Source organism: Pleuronectes platessa, chromosome 23 (assembly GCF_947347685.1).
Source record: "Pleuronectes platessa chromosome 23, fPlePla1.1, whole genome shotgun sequence".
Classification (NCBI taxonomy): domain Eukaryota; kingdom Metazoa; phylum Chordata; class Actinopteri; order Pleuronectiformes; family Pleuronectidae; genus Pleuronectes; species Pleuronectes platessa.
Window position 1 is genome coordinate 8,472,322 of NC_070648.1, and position 17,080 is coordinate 8,489,401.

At 43.9% G+C, this 17,080-nt stretch overlaps 1 protein-coding gene across 5 annotated transcripts in view; it reads right to left on the reverse strand.

Moving 5' to 3' along the window:
• The window catches only part of LOC128430332 (ADAMTS-like protein 1), an 87,446-nt gene that overhangs the window by 33,173 nt on the left and 37,193 nt on the right, over window positions 1–17,080 (reverse strand). The window contains exon 1 of one of the 5 annotated variants that reach the window (XM_053416372.1): window positions 1,606–1,797. The exons of the other annotated variants lie outside the window; for them this stretch is intronic. Coding sequence (XP_053272347.1) covers window positions 1,606–1,659 — 54 coding nt within the window. The 5' untranslated portion in view covers window positions 1,660–1,797. Of the gene's footprint in view, window positions 1–1,605; window positions 1,798–17,080 lie in introns of those variants that run through there. 5 annotated transcript variants of the gene reach the window in all.

Here is a 17,080-nt window from a genome sequence, read left to right on the forward strand (position 1 = left end):
ATTATGACCTGTAGACCTATACTAGACTTTGCTCTGATCACAACGAATAGGAAAGGGACTATGACAACTAACATGAAACACCTGCTGTAAAAGGATTTGTGCTCACTGAGTTGAAGGTCCAGGATCTGCTTTTGAGATACACAGCCTGGAGATTTTAGAGGGAAAACTCAGGGAGTGGCCAGTTATTCTGACCTCTTTGGCCCCTTCCACCAGGAAAAAATGGCATTGTGCTTTGTCCACAAAGACGAATGGATCTTCGAGAGGAAAGCAAATACAAGGTAATAACACCGCTCTGATTATTTTCTTTGGGTCACGGTAGCAAAAAACCCCCACGCCATTTACGCTGCAGAGAGGGCTGGCGGGTGCACATTATTAAAAGGGTGCGGGGACCGATGTGAATGGCTGTCAGTGGCGATGACGCCTGAGGAACAGCAGAGGGGGAACGGCGAGACCCAAACACGCTGCCAATGGAGCATGCAGCCAAACGCATCGGCAGTGGCGCGACGGGCCAGCTATTCCAATGTTTGGATCAGCGGTAAATAAACAGAGGGCTGCGCTCCGGGCAGCCAGTGAGAGCGCCACCTTTAATTTCTCCTTTGAAAAGTCATCAGTGAATTTTGCACTCAATTACAGCTGGAGGCATTACAAGGCTGGTGAGGAAGGAGGAGGGGCAGTCGAATGGAGGGATGGAGATGAGGAGGTTGTTTGGCCAACTGCGCCGCCATTGTTCTGCACTAGTCAAAGGGCAGTCCTGCTGGGATTTGGCTCCAATAATCCAAAGGCTCAGATGTCCTCTTGGAGGCTCCCTAAGCCTCCATCACAACATATCCCACCTCTTCTGTTCTGATCCCTCCAGGGTTTTCATTTGCATTGTATGGAGGGAGCAGGCCCCGCTTTAATATCAAGATCCCCCTCACCATTTACACATCAAAGATTGTATATTTAGACCGATTGGTTCTCTGGCTTAGTTAATATGAGAAAAACAGAGCTAATGCATCACCACAGACGGCCCCCTGGCTGTCACCCACCCCATGTTTTCACATCCAGTGGAATTGAGGAAATGAATATATGATATAAAGACCACTGACCTCCACCTTATGTACTTTTCTGATGGACAGATTCTATTTAAGTCACCTGTCAGCAGCTGAGACGCTGGGACATTTTCCTTGAAGACGGAAAAGTCCTCGACAGGGGAAAAGAAACCCGACTCCCGTGCCTTCATTTGCAGACTGTGTCAATATACACACGATGGCCATTGCAGTCGGCAAGACATACGATATTTGCACATCTGCTGAATCTCTTGTCGTCTGCTGCGTGCTGCACGGCAAAACGCTCGCTGTCGTGCCGCAAGGCAGTCAGTGCAATGTAACAGGGAGAGCTCACCCTCTGTAGGTCACATTAATAACTTCCCTGTTAAAGCTTCTGCTGATAGGAGTCATATAACCATACTTCATACTGTAATACAGTTAAGAAACCCACTATAACACATGCTTTCTGAATGCTTTACTATCGGTAGATGATTGATAATGAAACAGACAAAAGAATCACAAGACAAATTGAATATTTACAGGATGAAATTGGAAAAAAGTACAAATATTACTGTACCAGTATAAGAAGAGCCGTCACCAGTAGCTTGCAAGAGGAAAAATCTTGCTCCATGCTTTTTAAAGTGTGCGAGCCTGTCACTCCAATTCTGCTCAAGACTTATTTGTGTGTGTGTGTGTGTGTGTGTGTATGAATGTTTATGAGCCTGATGTCTGATGCCCTCCTCTCTGGGTCACTCTGTGTGTCCCGACTGCCGGTCGTCTCCTCTCTGACTTGCTCCCGTTCTTCCTTAGGAGTAATTTGGAGAAGCTGAGGGGAGGGAGGAGGACTGGGAGAGAGAGTGAGTGTGAGTGTGAGTGTGTATGTGTGTGAGCGTGTTTTAGTGTGTGCGATGTGTGAATGTGGGGGGAGTAATCCGGGGTATCCAAGCCCTACGAGTCCTCAGGTCTGGCACACTAGGCAAACAATAAATAGGCCTTGGTCAAGCACGATAGTACAAACAAGGAGCTGGGCCAACTGCAACTTCACAATTTTGTGTGCATGTGTGTGTGTGTGAGTGTGTGTGTGCATTTCAGAAAGTCATAGAGAGGGAATAACGGCAGGCAGACAACTGTAAACCAATTTTTCTTCCCCGTTTGATTCTTTCCATTCATTCTCCTAATATCTCAAATTCTCTTCCCTTTTTTTCCACCGTACTTGCCATTCTCTCGTTCTCTATCACTCGTGCTCCTGCCGCTGGTTCTCATTTCTTTATGAGCTCTGGAAGGCTCCGTCTTTGGCCAGCTCTCTGTTTTTTAAAATGTCCCCAAAAAAAATCTCAGTCACACTATGTCAAACAAAACGCTGAGCCCATAGATACTTCAGAACAAAACCGATAGTTATTCGAGAGCAAATAACTTCACGTCCGGTTTCCTGACTGTGTTTTGCTTTGCAAGGAGTTGGACGTGAGAGCCCCATGTAAAATCAGATGACATAGTGTGGTCACTGAAGGGTTCAGAAAATACTTTCAGTCGTGGTGGCTTTTTTTCGATCCATTTATGACCTAAAGGTCTACTTCAATAGCTCCTTTTATAACATCTGGCGGTTTGAGCCAGTGAACATTCGCACAGTGGAGGTGGGGAACAGGCCAGGTGTCCCCTGGAGGGACAATTCCACTGGTTATAGAGGAAAAACAACTGTTCGAACGGACAGCTCTTGGCACAGAGGGAATACACTGCACACTGAGCAGCTTTCAGTTTGCACTTTTGCATTGGCAAGGCACGAAAAACAAAGCTGACAGAGAGAGGTACAAAAAAGAAAAAGAACGGAGCAGTCCAAGTTAGTGCCAACTCACTGGTTCCCCCCTTGATGTGTCTCACAAGGTAGTAGGGCCATCACTCAGGCATTCACCCCTGACGTTCCAAAGACAATAAAAACTCTGTGCCCTTCAAATCAAGACTTCAATTCCGCCTCCCAATCAAACACCACATCTAAAACCACAAAATTGCTATCAATTAAGGCCGAGAGGAATGTGCTGCACTCCAGAGCAAACAGTCAGCACGCTTAATCACAACATCGCAGCGGTTGTCTCGACACTTAACCAGTACACACACACAGATGCACAGATACACACACACACACACGTTTTAATGTTTTAATGTGAAGTCTTAACTCACTGCTGACAGTCTATAGGACTTGGCTTGTTGGATTTGTTAGAGGGGAATCTCAGTACATCCTGTAAATTAGCTAAAACACACACACACACACACAGTTGTGTCTCCATATCTTTGAAGGACATTGCATTGACGTACATTGATTTCCTGGAGACTTTTTTTAACCTTAACTATAATCCTTAATGATCCATCCTCATCTCTTAACCTAAACTTAACCTTACGTGTATCTTCCTTAAGAATTTCATGATTGACATTATTGGGACTTACCTTTTGTCCCCCATAAGGAACACAAATTCCCATAATGTGACTGTTTCGATAGATTTAGGTCCCCACAACATAAGTAACACATGGACCACAAAAACACACACACAATTATCTACTACACTACATTTTGTGGTGCCAGCGGGGAAGGACGTTGACATGTGCATGTTTTCTCAGCCTGACAGAGAAATCACACCACGGTGCACCCTTAATCTATAACCTTCTGATATTTGCTTTCACAAGAAATCCTTCTCATATTTATAAATGTACGACTACAGAAAATAAACCGCGGCATCGGAGATGTGCCCCGAAGTTTAAAACCAAACACCCGAGGAGGAAATTAATGGGTCTGACTGACACTCACTTGGAGCCAGATCTCTACCACAACACTGGTGGAGGTGTCTCCTCAAAGTTGAAACAATAATCCGTGAAGACGGTGATATAGTCTGTTGTTGTTTTACAGAATAGGAGGGTGGGGGATATCAGGTTGCATAAGGGAAGCATGCAAATGGCTGAGGGAACTGATTGTCCGTATAAGGATAACCACATCACAACTTGGGTCCCATCGCTGTGCCATCATACTGGATGTTTCAATCAGCATCTGAGGAGGGAGGAACCATTAGCAGCTGCAGGCGTGTCATAGGTTTGATGACAGGGCTGGTGCAGTATCAAGTATCTAATAAATGCAGTGTCTTCTTCAAGGAAACAATTTTTGACCTACTCCCGCCTGGTGTCGGCAGCATTGATAGGCGGCGATGGATCATCCAATCACCTGTGGAGCACTTTTCGAGAGCGCCTGCCTTTTTCTAAAGACCTAGTAAAGCCTTTCCAGATGTGTAACAAATCATCCGGTGCGGCAGGTTAAGACAAACCAACAGTTTGACTAGGTTACCTCAGGGTGTCTTTGAACCAGTGCCTACCTACAATGGGTCATCTTTGAAACAGGAAGGTTATCCTTTAGTTATTTGTCCGTGTAATGTCAATGTAACTATCCCTTCAAATTAAGTCCAATATGGAGATTTGTTAAGAAATCTATAAGATATTTTGAATCCAGTGAATGATTGTGTGTCTCACCCATTGACTGGATGTAAATATGGACGACAGGTCTCCACTATCCAGAAACGAAGCCAACATAGCCTAGATGTGAACCCTGCCATCTTGGGCCAATTACGTAATTTGGAGCAGTGATTGATGGCTTAGAGCTCAACTGTCAATCATACTAACCAAATTAGTTATCATGAGAATGAACCGCCGGACATGCATCAACATTATAAGAATTACTGAAAAGACATGGAGGCTGGGTTTATGACATATACTGCAGCCAGCCACCAGGGGGGTTATCAGGACACTTTGGCATCACTTTTAGGGACCAGTCTCATGTCCATGTTTATAATTGTGGCCCCTGGGACATTTCAGCAAATATATTGGTTTGAGATTTATTAAGGTGTTATCTTCTGTGATTACCTTGCCCCCCCCCCCCCCCCCCCCCCCCCATTCACCCACCCACCCCCCCCACCATTATTTTGAGGTTATTTCTTTATTTGAATCGCTTTGTTTCAGTTTTCCCAAGGGAATCACTCACCTGCCTCACCTGAAGTATCTGTAAGGCAATACTCATCGACGGCAGTAGGAGGCAGTGGTACGCGGTGACAGGGTCTGCAAATCTCCGTTTACAAGGAAGTCCAGTCGTAAAGCATAAGACAGTCACGATAGCAGCATGAGAAAACGATATTCATCCGAGACTGTATTGGAAGTTAATTTGAAGCAGAAAACGCAGCGCTGTATTCTACCGGGCAAAAAGCTACAAAACATCAAGAGGCAATGGAACTCTTCCTGTTGAGATGATTTATTTATACAGGATGGGAGGTTGCCGACTGAACGGGCCAATCAACAGCCTAACTCCCACGTTAGCCCTCGCAAAAAACATTTTCAGTCCAAATCGAAATGGTACATAAAAAGAAATTAGCCTTCAGCTGAAGACCACAGTGTAGAAAGCTCCACCACAACTCTAAATTACCGCAGTCAAATTGCCAGTTATTTCAACAGACCGAGTGGCTGATCCTTATGAGGAGAGACTGATGCAAGTTAAAGTTTCCTGTTTGCACTTGGCTTAATGATGGAAACCCGACCAACCGATATCCCTGTAAGTCTGCAAAACATATACCATCATTGTTTCTATCATCACTCTCTGTAGGATGAAATGACCCTGGAGAAGTCCCCCCCCCGTCCCCCACCGAGCAAAAATAAAACAAATGTGAAACCGAATGTGTTTTCTGGGTCTTGTATAGAGACACCATGTAGGCTTCCCGAGCAACAGGGGTTCAAACTGATCCTTCTTTCTTCTCCTCCGTGGCAGAATAAAGAGTCCAATTAAAAGATTGCAATAATATGAGGTGATGACCTGACTTAACAGGCCCATGAGTCCTCATAGCGAGAGACAAGTGAAGCTAAGGTTACCAGGGAATGACATTAAGTTACACTAAGAGCCCAAACCCTTGGCTCCCACGAGAAGACTTAAATGATCCAGGCGGGATAATGGTAGCCTCCCACCGCCTCCGCAAACGACGCATGTGCTCCAAGCATGATTTACACCAAAGCCATTGTTTAAAAAGCTTTCTGGGCCACAATATAAAATGTTTTACCAGGACAGGGGTTTTACGACCTGCAGCTGAAAATCAACCACACGTCCCTGTCGCGCCAAAACCAGAGGATTAAACTAAAGATGTAATTCCCCGACAATCAGCTAAAACCAATTTGAGCCAGATGGGAGGTGAAGTGCACAGCGGCGACTCAAAGTTGGCTCGATTACAGCATGAGCTCTGAAATACTCCCTACATATTTTCTTCTTTGTCTTTCATCAGCACCATTAAAAAAAATTCTCTTCTTTCTCTTATTTCCTCCTTTTTATATCTTATTTCATTTGTTTCCACATGGGGCCAACTCTCGTGATTATTTACTATTATTCAGTACTTGATATAGAACGGAGGTCAATTGGAATATGAGTCTTGCAAGCGATAGCAATATTTGGTTTCAGTATTTGGTGGTAATCTGAAGATGACAGATTTACAGAGCCATAAATCCACCTAGTGCAGATACTGCATCATGGTTAAGGTGGGACAGAGAACAGTGCTGCATTCAAGGCCATTTTAGGGATAAATAATGTGCTCGAGGGAACGACTAACGCCAGTTTGGCCTCGGGCGGACCCATCTCTCCTGGCATGGAGACCAGTAGACCCTCTGACTGCAACTCCCCCAGCAGCCCTGCAGAGGAAGAGATTCGTTCTGCCTGGATATTGGCCCCGGAACTTTGACCAGCATGAAAGAAAACAAAATGACTTGTTGTTCAGGATAGCACGGAGCAGACACATCCAGCGAGGTTGCGTTGGGTGGCTTTACAGTGCATTCATTTAATTTATTCATTCATGAAAGAATTTATAGATTTATTTTACATCTGCTCCAAAAACCGGGCAAAGAATATAAATAGGATATGTTAAATGTTTTAAAGGGTGGGTTGTTGAACTCCTTTTCATGTCTTGAGGGCCATCGATACATAGTGTCACCATTAAAATACATTAACCTGTTACCCGGACTGAGATGATTGGCTGGCATACCAGTCTATCAATAACCTACCACCCTTCCCATGCAATCACTGCACATGACCGGAGTCTTCAGCCAGAGAGACTTACATCACCGAAGAGGAGACGATGGCCAGATCAGGGAAAAGTCAGCTTCTAACAGTCTTTCAGACAGTTCATGTGTTTTTGGGGACGTGGGTTTGACACAAGGGCCGATTGGGCGGGGCAGAACTTATCGGTTGCATATTTTCAAAGCGTTGCCTGCTCTTGCTCTTCCAGTCTTACCAACCATGGCTTTAATCTAAACCCACATATGTGTGCAGTTTGTGTGAGCTATGGCCGATCTGCTTACTTTAACAAGACCAAGAGCCCACTGTCATGAAAGATGTTCTGTGAGACAGTGCAGCTTTAAGGGGTATTCTCACATCAGCATGATTACTAATGTTTTTACTTGGAAAAAAACACAAAAGCTGTACCTGTGACGCAATATTTAATAATAACTTACCGTACTCTTTATAGTGGCATTTTGCATAGGCCAGGAACCACAATCGGATCCCACCAGAGCCTCTAAAAGTCCACAAGCAGCCCTCAGCACGGAGGCCGAATGTGGCAGGTAATTAAGAATCAGCACTGACATTTACTGCTTCCTGAAACCACGCTCATACGTTCTCACAGAACCAAGCTCTTCCCACTAGCACAGCCAGGAACGCTCATATGTTTTAGCAGCTTTCAGGCTAACTCCATCAGGGTCCCACTCCACCAACACTCCCCCCTAACTCAACCATGGCCATTGTGGCGTTTTAAGGAGGTTACTACAGGAGGGGATGGGCATAAATTTGCTGTGTAAAGCTGCTGGAGTCTGCTATACTGGTTCGCCCAGGTGGGCTGGAAGGAAACGTGGGAGCGTGGGATCCGCATCCAGATCTGTGCAGACGCTGAAGCACCTCGGCTTATTTATGGACTCAAGCTTGATCGGTCCCCTGATTAACATATCACCTGGACATCATAGCATTTCAGAAGAGGTTACGTGCATCTCCCAAGCTCAGAATCAAATAATTAAATGTATTACACTCACTAACAGTCGGTTACTTTCCCAGCAAAGGGGAACTCACTATGAGCTTGACCCTATTGAACGTCCTCTTGAAGTGAAGTAAGCCAGTAATAGTTGTTGTTTTGCTCTGAAAATTGAGTTTTGCTCAGCTGACATGACCACAGACAAGCAGATCAACCTAAAATGTTCAACCTTGGTATTTGAATAGATTCGAACAAATGACGCATTAAGTCATAATTGCTCATACTTAATTTTGGGGGAAAAGTGACAACCTTACCAAGCAAGAAACCAGGAAACCACCTGAAAGTTTGTGAATTCACAAAAGAAAACAATGAGCGTCAGCTAAAGAACCTAATACTTCCCATGGGAGTTTGTAGGGCCTAAAACAGGACTGAAAAGGATCATTTTGCATATGTGGAGTTGCCAGATATACAAATCCAAATGAGCTTGTTTGCCAGATCTCGTGTTTTCAGCTTGTTCTGCTACCCTCAAAATCAGTACACTTTTAACCTGAGGGATCCAGAAATTTTAATCTAACGTAAAATAATCAACTATATGTTTTGGACCCAGGAGTTCCTTTGCTTTACACTTTGTACGCCAATGCTTTTACATCCAGTCAATAAATATTCAATAAAAAGATATTTAAAGCTAAATCCAAAGAGTCAAGTACCTGAAGGTATATACACACTGTAAAACTATAAATGCTATAAACAATCATTCCCATCCAGATCTGATATTGCTGTAGGTTGCGTGGCGGTGACACATCCTCTCTCCCTCTTGTCCCGTGAAACTGAACCGAGGACGTCACCGCTTCATCTGGGGCTGTTCACATTCGACACGCGTCCTGGCCCTCGTCATCCCTCCTTCCTGTCTGAGTGAATCATTTGTTTTGGTTTCCTCGTCCTTTTCAAAATAAATCACTCCGATGTTAGCTGCATGGCTGTTCCACTGCTTTGGGGGAAGCATCCTGGAGTAGCGTGGACACCAGGGTTAAACGTAGCAAACGAAAAAACTGAGAGGGTGCTCATCTCACAGCTCTTTAAGTGGGGACTCAGACTTTTGTTTGGAGAACAACACATCAATGTTCACTTTATACTGTGTTCTTTTCTCTTATACTTACTAGTACAATACCTCTGAGCCCCAGGGATTCTCAGAGTTTGACAGGAATTAAAACTTGTCACAACTCAAAGCTCAGAATTTGGCAGCATGTTTGAGAATGACTGAACAGCTCAGCCAGTGTGACGGCAATCAAAGTTTGGATTAAAACCAAATCCTTCCTCTCTGCCCTTATAGCAACTTAAAACAGGCTCTTCTTCACATCACTGGACATTTGTTCTCCATTGCGAAGTTTGATAACTCAATCCTCCCCGTTAAAGAAATGTAATATATTCCAAGTTAGTTAGGACCAGCTACAGTTGATGAACACAAACCCAGGACAGCTTGTTCCCGGGGCTGTCTGGGAAATGTTGAGTTATGACGGATATAATAATGCAGCCGCTTGCAGCAGCCATTTACAGTAATCAAAACTGTGAAACCAAAGATTTTTGGCTGCAACAGCCTCCATCAGGATTGCACAACTGTAAATATGACATGCGTGATCATGTCAGGATCCACAGCAGCTTATAAAATGACCAGTTACAAGGGGAAATTAGTGCCAAAAATTAAATCACCACGGTTTGTGCTCAAAAACTTGGAAATGCTGTAAATATCGAAAAAAAAGCAAACGGATAATTTTGAGTGAAGAGCCTGAGAGAAAGTCGGGTCAGAGCTGTGGAGCAGACGGACTTGAAGGGCAGACACGAAACAGGCCCTCTCGTTAACCTCGTTCATAATTGAGAAAACGAGACACAACGGTTCCCCCGGCATCATCTACGAGCGCAGACACTCCAAATAAAAAGGAACCTGGTTTGTCTCAGTGGCTTATTAAGCGTGATGTGCGAGCGCAGTGAGTTTACACTCAAAGTGAGCTGAAGCTTTTCAGGGCGCAGGAAGACGTGTCTGATCCCCTGTGTGTGCTGCGCGCGGCTTGGGTTTCCAAAATTGAGTCACATCGGGACCATGTGTTTTTCATCGCTGAAAATGTATTGCGTGTTGTCTTTGGCTCCGAGATAATAACAGAGAGTGATGGTTATATGATAAAGGTGGTCGTAGGAGGCTTTGACCCTCGGAGCGTCCCTCTGAAGTCGGACATTTTTCACTCGGTTAAATGATGATGCAATAGCGGGGAGAGCACAGGGGCGTGCGTGCTTCAGTTCCTTGTTGTGACCTGCGCCTGACCTACAAACATGGAAATGATTTAAGAAGAAAATGGATGACACCTCCAGCACGTTGTTCCAATTCCATTTGACAAACACAAAAATCCTTTTACATGCACAGAATCTGATTTTCAGCTTAATACCTCTCAGGCTCTTAGTTCTCTGTTCTGACTATTGTTCAAATTTGAAATGCTCACTGTGTGATCTGAAAAGAAATGCCACAAACCACAGTCGTTTATGCTCCTTTCCCTGATCACTGCCTGCACGCTGGAGGTCTCAGAGAGAGGAAAGCAAAATAATCACATTTTAATGATCATGATTAAGTGGAAACATGGGCCCCGATGAGGCTCAGTACAAAAATGACCTTTAGAAAGAATTTCAATAATGTGTAGAAAAGGTTTTGCTTGCGTAAAATCACTCCACACACTCCAATTTGAAACTCTCAAAATGTTTTCAAAAGAAACCTCAAGACACATCTTTTTACCATAGCCTTCTCCTGACCGGTTTCTTACTTATAATGGTTGTTTCGTTTTTGTCTCATCAGGCTGTTTATTATTTAATACCTCCACCATGGAAGTTTTCGACCCTGTCCTTTTATTGTCGGTTTGTTTTTATGTTTGTTTGTCTGATGTAAGATTACACAAAAACGACACGAAGGATGCTGTATAGGTCCAGGAGGAATCCCAAAACATTTTGGTGCAGATCCAGGATTCCCCCCCCCCCCCCCCCACACACACAACATTGTGAAAAAAATAATAATTCATGGATTTTGATGATCTGTATCACGAATTGATATCTGTAGGTGTGTGGACTTTCTGGAGGTGAAAGAGACGAAAGGTTGGGAAAGGAGCTCATGACTCAGTTTAGCCACATTTCATTTCCCTCTTTGAGCCTCTGTCTCTGTCACACTGTCACTCCATCAAGTCGCCTTTTTTCTCTTTCCATCCCTCGTGTGTGAAACTCACTGGATTGCGTTTCAGCTCAGCCCATCTTAAGCTATAGAGCAGATCTATATGGAAAAGAGCACTCACACGCCTGTGGGAAATATTGCCCGAGGAACACGTATGGTTTTCTAACCAAGGCCTAAAGATAAACACGACTTAGAAGTGCCCATCCTTCCTGCCACATTTCCCACTCAGACTCCTGCCCGGCAGCGAAGAGGAGCCTTGAGACTCCTCTGGAAGACAAACAAGACGGGAGGCTGTTGTGGCTTCGCAACACACCGAGCTGTAGGGAACTCGCAGTCCAAGAAGTATGACCGCAAGATAATGGCATAAGAAAAAGGGCTGACATCACCGCTCTGGATGTAACCGTGAGGATCGACGGTGCCAAGTGAACGCTGCGCTGAGAGCAGCGTGGAGAAATCATTCATCTGTTTAAGAGATATTCGGTCTGTCCTCACTAAGTAGCGACATAACTTTGAGGTTATTTTGTGATTTTACACTTTGGTAACATGATTCATGCAAGCGGTATTAAAGATATAATACGTAACAATGATTCATTCAAAATGTCTCAAAACAACTACACCTATGTTAGATATGTTGTTTTGTGAATTCGCATTATCCAAATTTCAAATAATGTTCAAACACGGAGAAATCCACAATTTCATTCACGGTAACAGGATGTTCCATTTTAGTCGCCTTTAAATTGTATCATATCCACTTTACCCGAAAACTTTGTCCATCTCTGCGATAACTTCCAACGATGGACAATTACACTGCTAGCCAGTTAACCAATCTGTGGTTGAAAGCCTGGTCGTTAACCAGAACAACTTTCAAGTGACAAAGTAATGTGTGTGTGTGTGTGTGTGTGTGTGTCCCATGTAATACGTCACTCCTTCAAAGTAAAAGCTAGATCATACTGCAGAAGTCACGGTTTAGGTTATGTTCCTTCATAGAGCTGAAATGAGTAAATTACATCACATTTCTCTTTCGCAGTTTACGAAACAAAATGAGGAAAGTGACCTCACGTGTCCTCCTTTAACGTGAGTGTCAGGTTGTGCAGGTGATGGAGAGGGAGAGGAAACATTTGGATGCATGGCTGGAGAGTAACTGCACAGGAAAAGAGCTGCGATGGATCAGTGCAACCCCATCCCCACATAAAAAAAATACCTCGACCCTGTTTTACCAGAAGGTTTGGGGGCTTACAGCTGTCTAAACATGCTACTGTAGTGAAGTACAAGTAAGGAGAGGAGAGGAGGAAGACGAGGAGAGGATGAAGACGAGTACGAGGAGACCAGACGTGTATGCACCTTTTAGGCCTAAGTCATTTTTTACTACAACAGAGACTTAGCATAACTCACCAAAGAACAACACAACATCAAAAATTCCACCAAAACTAAATCTGACTGATTATCCCAAATTATCAACGGTCCCAACAACCTGATTCTAACGGGAAAAAAACATAAATAAATGGATAAATACATTTATATTTTTTAGTCAAATAGAAATGTAATTCCATCCCATTCAAAAGCCTAAATATTCCGTGACATTGGACATGAGTTAGAGATGCTGAACAGGTGCACTTTAGGTATTCAACCACACTTTTCATCATTCATCCTCGACAGCTGCACAGACCTTCCTCTAAACACCTGAAATAATGGGTTAGGCCGCCTTTAAAGCTCAAGAGCAGCATCTTGTGTCTGAGCCACAACACTGCAAGTACAATTACAGGCTTATTGCTAAAACAGCCTCCTCTGTTCATTTCACAGGGAGCTTTAACATTCACTCAAAAACTAAAGAAGAGTCATGTAATGGCTGCAAAATGTGGCATATGAGACGTTTGGCCTAATCTAGCAGCCATTACACAGAGTCTCGGAAAATGTCTCCCAGCAATCGGTAAAATGTTAAGTCATGACTTATTTGCAGCAGCAGCAGGAGAACAGAGCATGATTCCCACAGCTTCGAATATCATCTCCAGCTCTAAGTTGCCCCCCCCCCCCCCATTCTACACACTCAGTACATGCACAGGGGGTAAACCTGCAGTATGATCAGTGTGTGGGTCGGTTTCAGCCTTCTCAAGTGGGCCAGAGGTTTACAAAAAGTGAAAATAAGAGGGTGTTAAAATAAATCCTCTCTCCCAAACAAGGACCCACAGCAGACTTGGCTATATATCACACACACACACACACACACACACACACACACGTGCATATGTACACATTTTAAATCACATAGCACGTATAGACAAAACATTTGTTTAGATTTCTGGCATATCTTTATCAAATTCTTGCAAGAGAAGCAGCCAATGTGTGTGTGTGTGTGTGTGTGTGTGTGTGTGTGTGTGTGTGTGTGTGTGTGTGTGTGTGTGTGTGCACGAGTGCGTATGTGTGTGTGCGGGAGTGCGTGTGTGCCAGACAGGAGCCGCAGGCTGAGCTCATCTAGCGGGGCTTCACTCTACGCCTCCCTCTAATTGGTGTCTCTTTGCCTCGAGGAGACGTGCAATTGAGGGCGAAATAGCGCCAGCCTTTAAAATCGCTCTCCGTCATCCGCCGCGCTCCCTCCCTCCCTCCCTCCCTCACCTCCCTCACCTCCCATCACTCCATCATCGACGGCATCCCAGCGAGAGACGGAGGAGAGGAGAGACGCTCCTCCGCCGTACTCCAACTCCCCCTATCATTAGCCCAGTGAGGTCATTCAGAAAAACTGATGCTGCTCATTTGCTTGCGGCTCAACCTGTAAGTAACCAGAGGCGCCACAAATCATAACCCAACAGTATACAGCATATTCTTCACTTAGAGGAAATAAAACTGTTTCTAGCATTCGCAGAGGTCAGTGGGAATTCGCTGAAAGAGATGTTTGTCCTCTTTTCTTAAATCTGTTCCAGTAAGCTGTTCATTTAGAACTCATTGGAAATGAGCTCCCGCTTACTTCCTGCACAATATTAATTATTTCTTCAGTGATCGTATGATTGATGGCTTCATATTGTTGCCACAGATATATTCACATTTGGCTCCACACTGATGCGAAGATTAATACCATAAATCACAGACAGACTCTCTTTACAGACACCCCCGTATAACAACACAATGCAGACATTTCATCAGGGGAGGGACAAAGGAAGAGTTGTCTTAGGTCAACTAACACCCTGGCTCCCGGCCCGTGGACCCCAGACAATGTTTTTCATCGCGGGACCTTCGTCATCTTGCGATTGGCTCATGAATCTGGACACTTCAATATTCCACTGGGTCACTTTCATTGGGAGTGTGGTCGGGAATCAGCGGTTGAATGAACATAGTGAGAGAACGCGCTTCCTATACTGCCGCGTTCTACTCAAGCACTTACACTTACAAGTCTTTGCCCTGTTTCCTTTTCCTACTGTTTGAAGCTACTATAATACAAATAAAAAAAACTTAATAGGCAACAGCAAGGTGAGGCATTGTTTCTAAAGCTGGTCGATCGGGTGGAAAAGAAAGAAAAAAAAACACAGACAAACATTAAAATCCTGCTTCTTTAAAATGTTTTTGGCCTCAACTGCTTCACATATTAGCTTCTTCAAACTCAGCGTATGGTGCATGCATCTGGGAAGCATCATCGGAATTAATCCCACGTTGCCGGATGAACAGAAACGTTTTTTTTCCTCGATTCAGAGAACGGGGCAGAGCTCACAATCAGCCTGAGAGCATTTAGTAAAACTCGAGGGGGCACGACCAATAATTGAGCTTCCACTACTCACAGCTAGTCATACAAGTAAGAGGGTATAACATGCATGATTCATGGAAGACTGTAAGGCCACGTCATCGAAAACAAGTCGTCTCGGCCTGTGTATGTTTCCGGAGGGGAGAGAAAAAAGGTTTTCTAATAAAGGCATATTGCTGATTAAGAGCATTGAATCCTTCAAACACATCATGGCCATTACTCATCAGTGCTGCTGGGAATTGTGCGAGAGGTCATTATTATACCATTCGCTCTTAAAGTTTCCTTTGGATACTTGAGTTTCTTGTTTGATTGCAAAACTGCAGCCAAAAAAATAAAAAGTGCACAAACAGAAGTTAGTAAGCAGAAAGGCATCTAGCAAATAGGCCTTCATCGGCTCTTTTGATAACGCTAACAAGTGCTTGACCAGCCGAACCACTGTGTCGTACATTTGTGTTCTCACTTACAGCCCCTCCAGAAAATTCCGGGAAAAATTCCAGATTTCAGTGCGGGTCAGCTTTGGGGGCCTCCATTTTACCCAGTTTAATATCACAATCTACAAGATAACAGCTTTTAAAACATTTTAGTTTAAAGTTTATTCAAAGAAACTCAAGCAATATGAAATACTCAATATATATAACTCAATATATAGTTCATGCATTATAAATGACTGGAAGGTCTGCAGTGTGTCCCGGTTCCAAACATTCTTCACAAGCACACTGCTGCTTTATTCCCTGCACAAGAATAGATATGCATGCTCAGCAGAAGAGTTTAATGGAGAGAAAGTGACTCAAAGGAATCTTCGCAGACGACCTACAGGGATCTGTTCATTATGCTAATTTGAAGTCAAAGGCTTACCTCTGTGTTGTGTAAAGCTGCGTCTAAGTACGCCTTCATGTGTTGCAAGCGCTGTTCACTTCTCAGCTTGGAAGGGTGTCAGAGCAATTTTTCAATTTTGTGGTTTGTGAACAGATTACATTCTCTCCCAGGGCTCCCTGAGAGCGAGGGAGCTTTCTGTAAACGTGCACGCCTCTGTGTGTGTGTGTGTGCGCGCGCGTTTGTGGCCCTGCTGTAGGTCCGTGCTCATGCACTTCATGGTCTTGATTTTCTCATGTGTGCGCTCGCGTTACTTACAATGTCTGCAGCGATGGCTTCTCAGCATGCACCGGAGCGAGACCACCCCTTTCAGACCTTCTTCCAATATATTCTAAGTCCTGCGCAGCCAGAGGTGCCGAGTTTAGTGCCGGCCTATAAGAGCTTTAAAACCCCCCCAAAAAATCCCCTCAAGAAAACACAGCTCAGACGAGCCCCGCTGCTTTAAGCTCTGACGAGTATAAATTACATTCTGGAAGGATGGCGTTTGCTCTCATCCAAAACGACTTGCTGAGTGAGGTGAAGGATGTAGTTGATAATGCAGCAGAATCTGAAACAAAATGCCCAGAGGGGTGAATATGAAAATGCAGATCATTGCAACCTTATATTAAAAAAAAAAATACAACTGGACTCAGAAAACTGTCTGAGTTTTGGCACATATTTGAAATAAGAAAGAAAAGAGAACTTACATGGATGATGACACCACACAATCCATGTTGCAGATATCTTTATAAGGCCCTCGTTTGTGCAGCAGATGGACGCAACCGGAGATCCAGGGAAAACTTTATTTGCGATTGTGGCTTTGACAAATTTTTATTGAAACAGTGCACAGACAGTAATTCAGTCATTTAGGCTGCAAGTAATGATTATGGCCAAGGAGGTGGTTTCCATCTGCGTCTGTTGGTTTGGTTTGTTCGTTTTTGTTGTTTGTCAGCAGGATTAGTGCAATTACTGAAGTGATTTGCACTAATGGATGATTCATGGAAAGAACCCATTTCATTTTGGTGCGGATCTGGTTAGAGAGACGGATTCTAAGGATGTCTATGAGTTATATACGGCTCTTGATTTTTAAGAATCTTGTGTATAATGCTGACATCTATGAGATCACGATCCACATCATTATCCAGATCTGGTTTGGCCTTGGCTCTACTGAATGTTTTCATTATTGATTAGTATTTCTTTTCTCAATTCACTGATTATTTGTCTTGGTCTATGAAATATCAAAAGTTTGTCA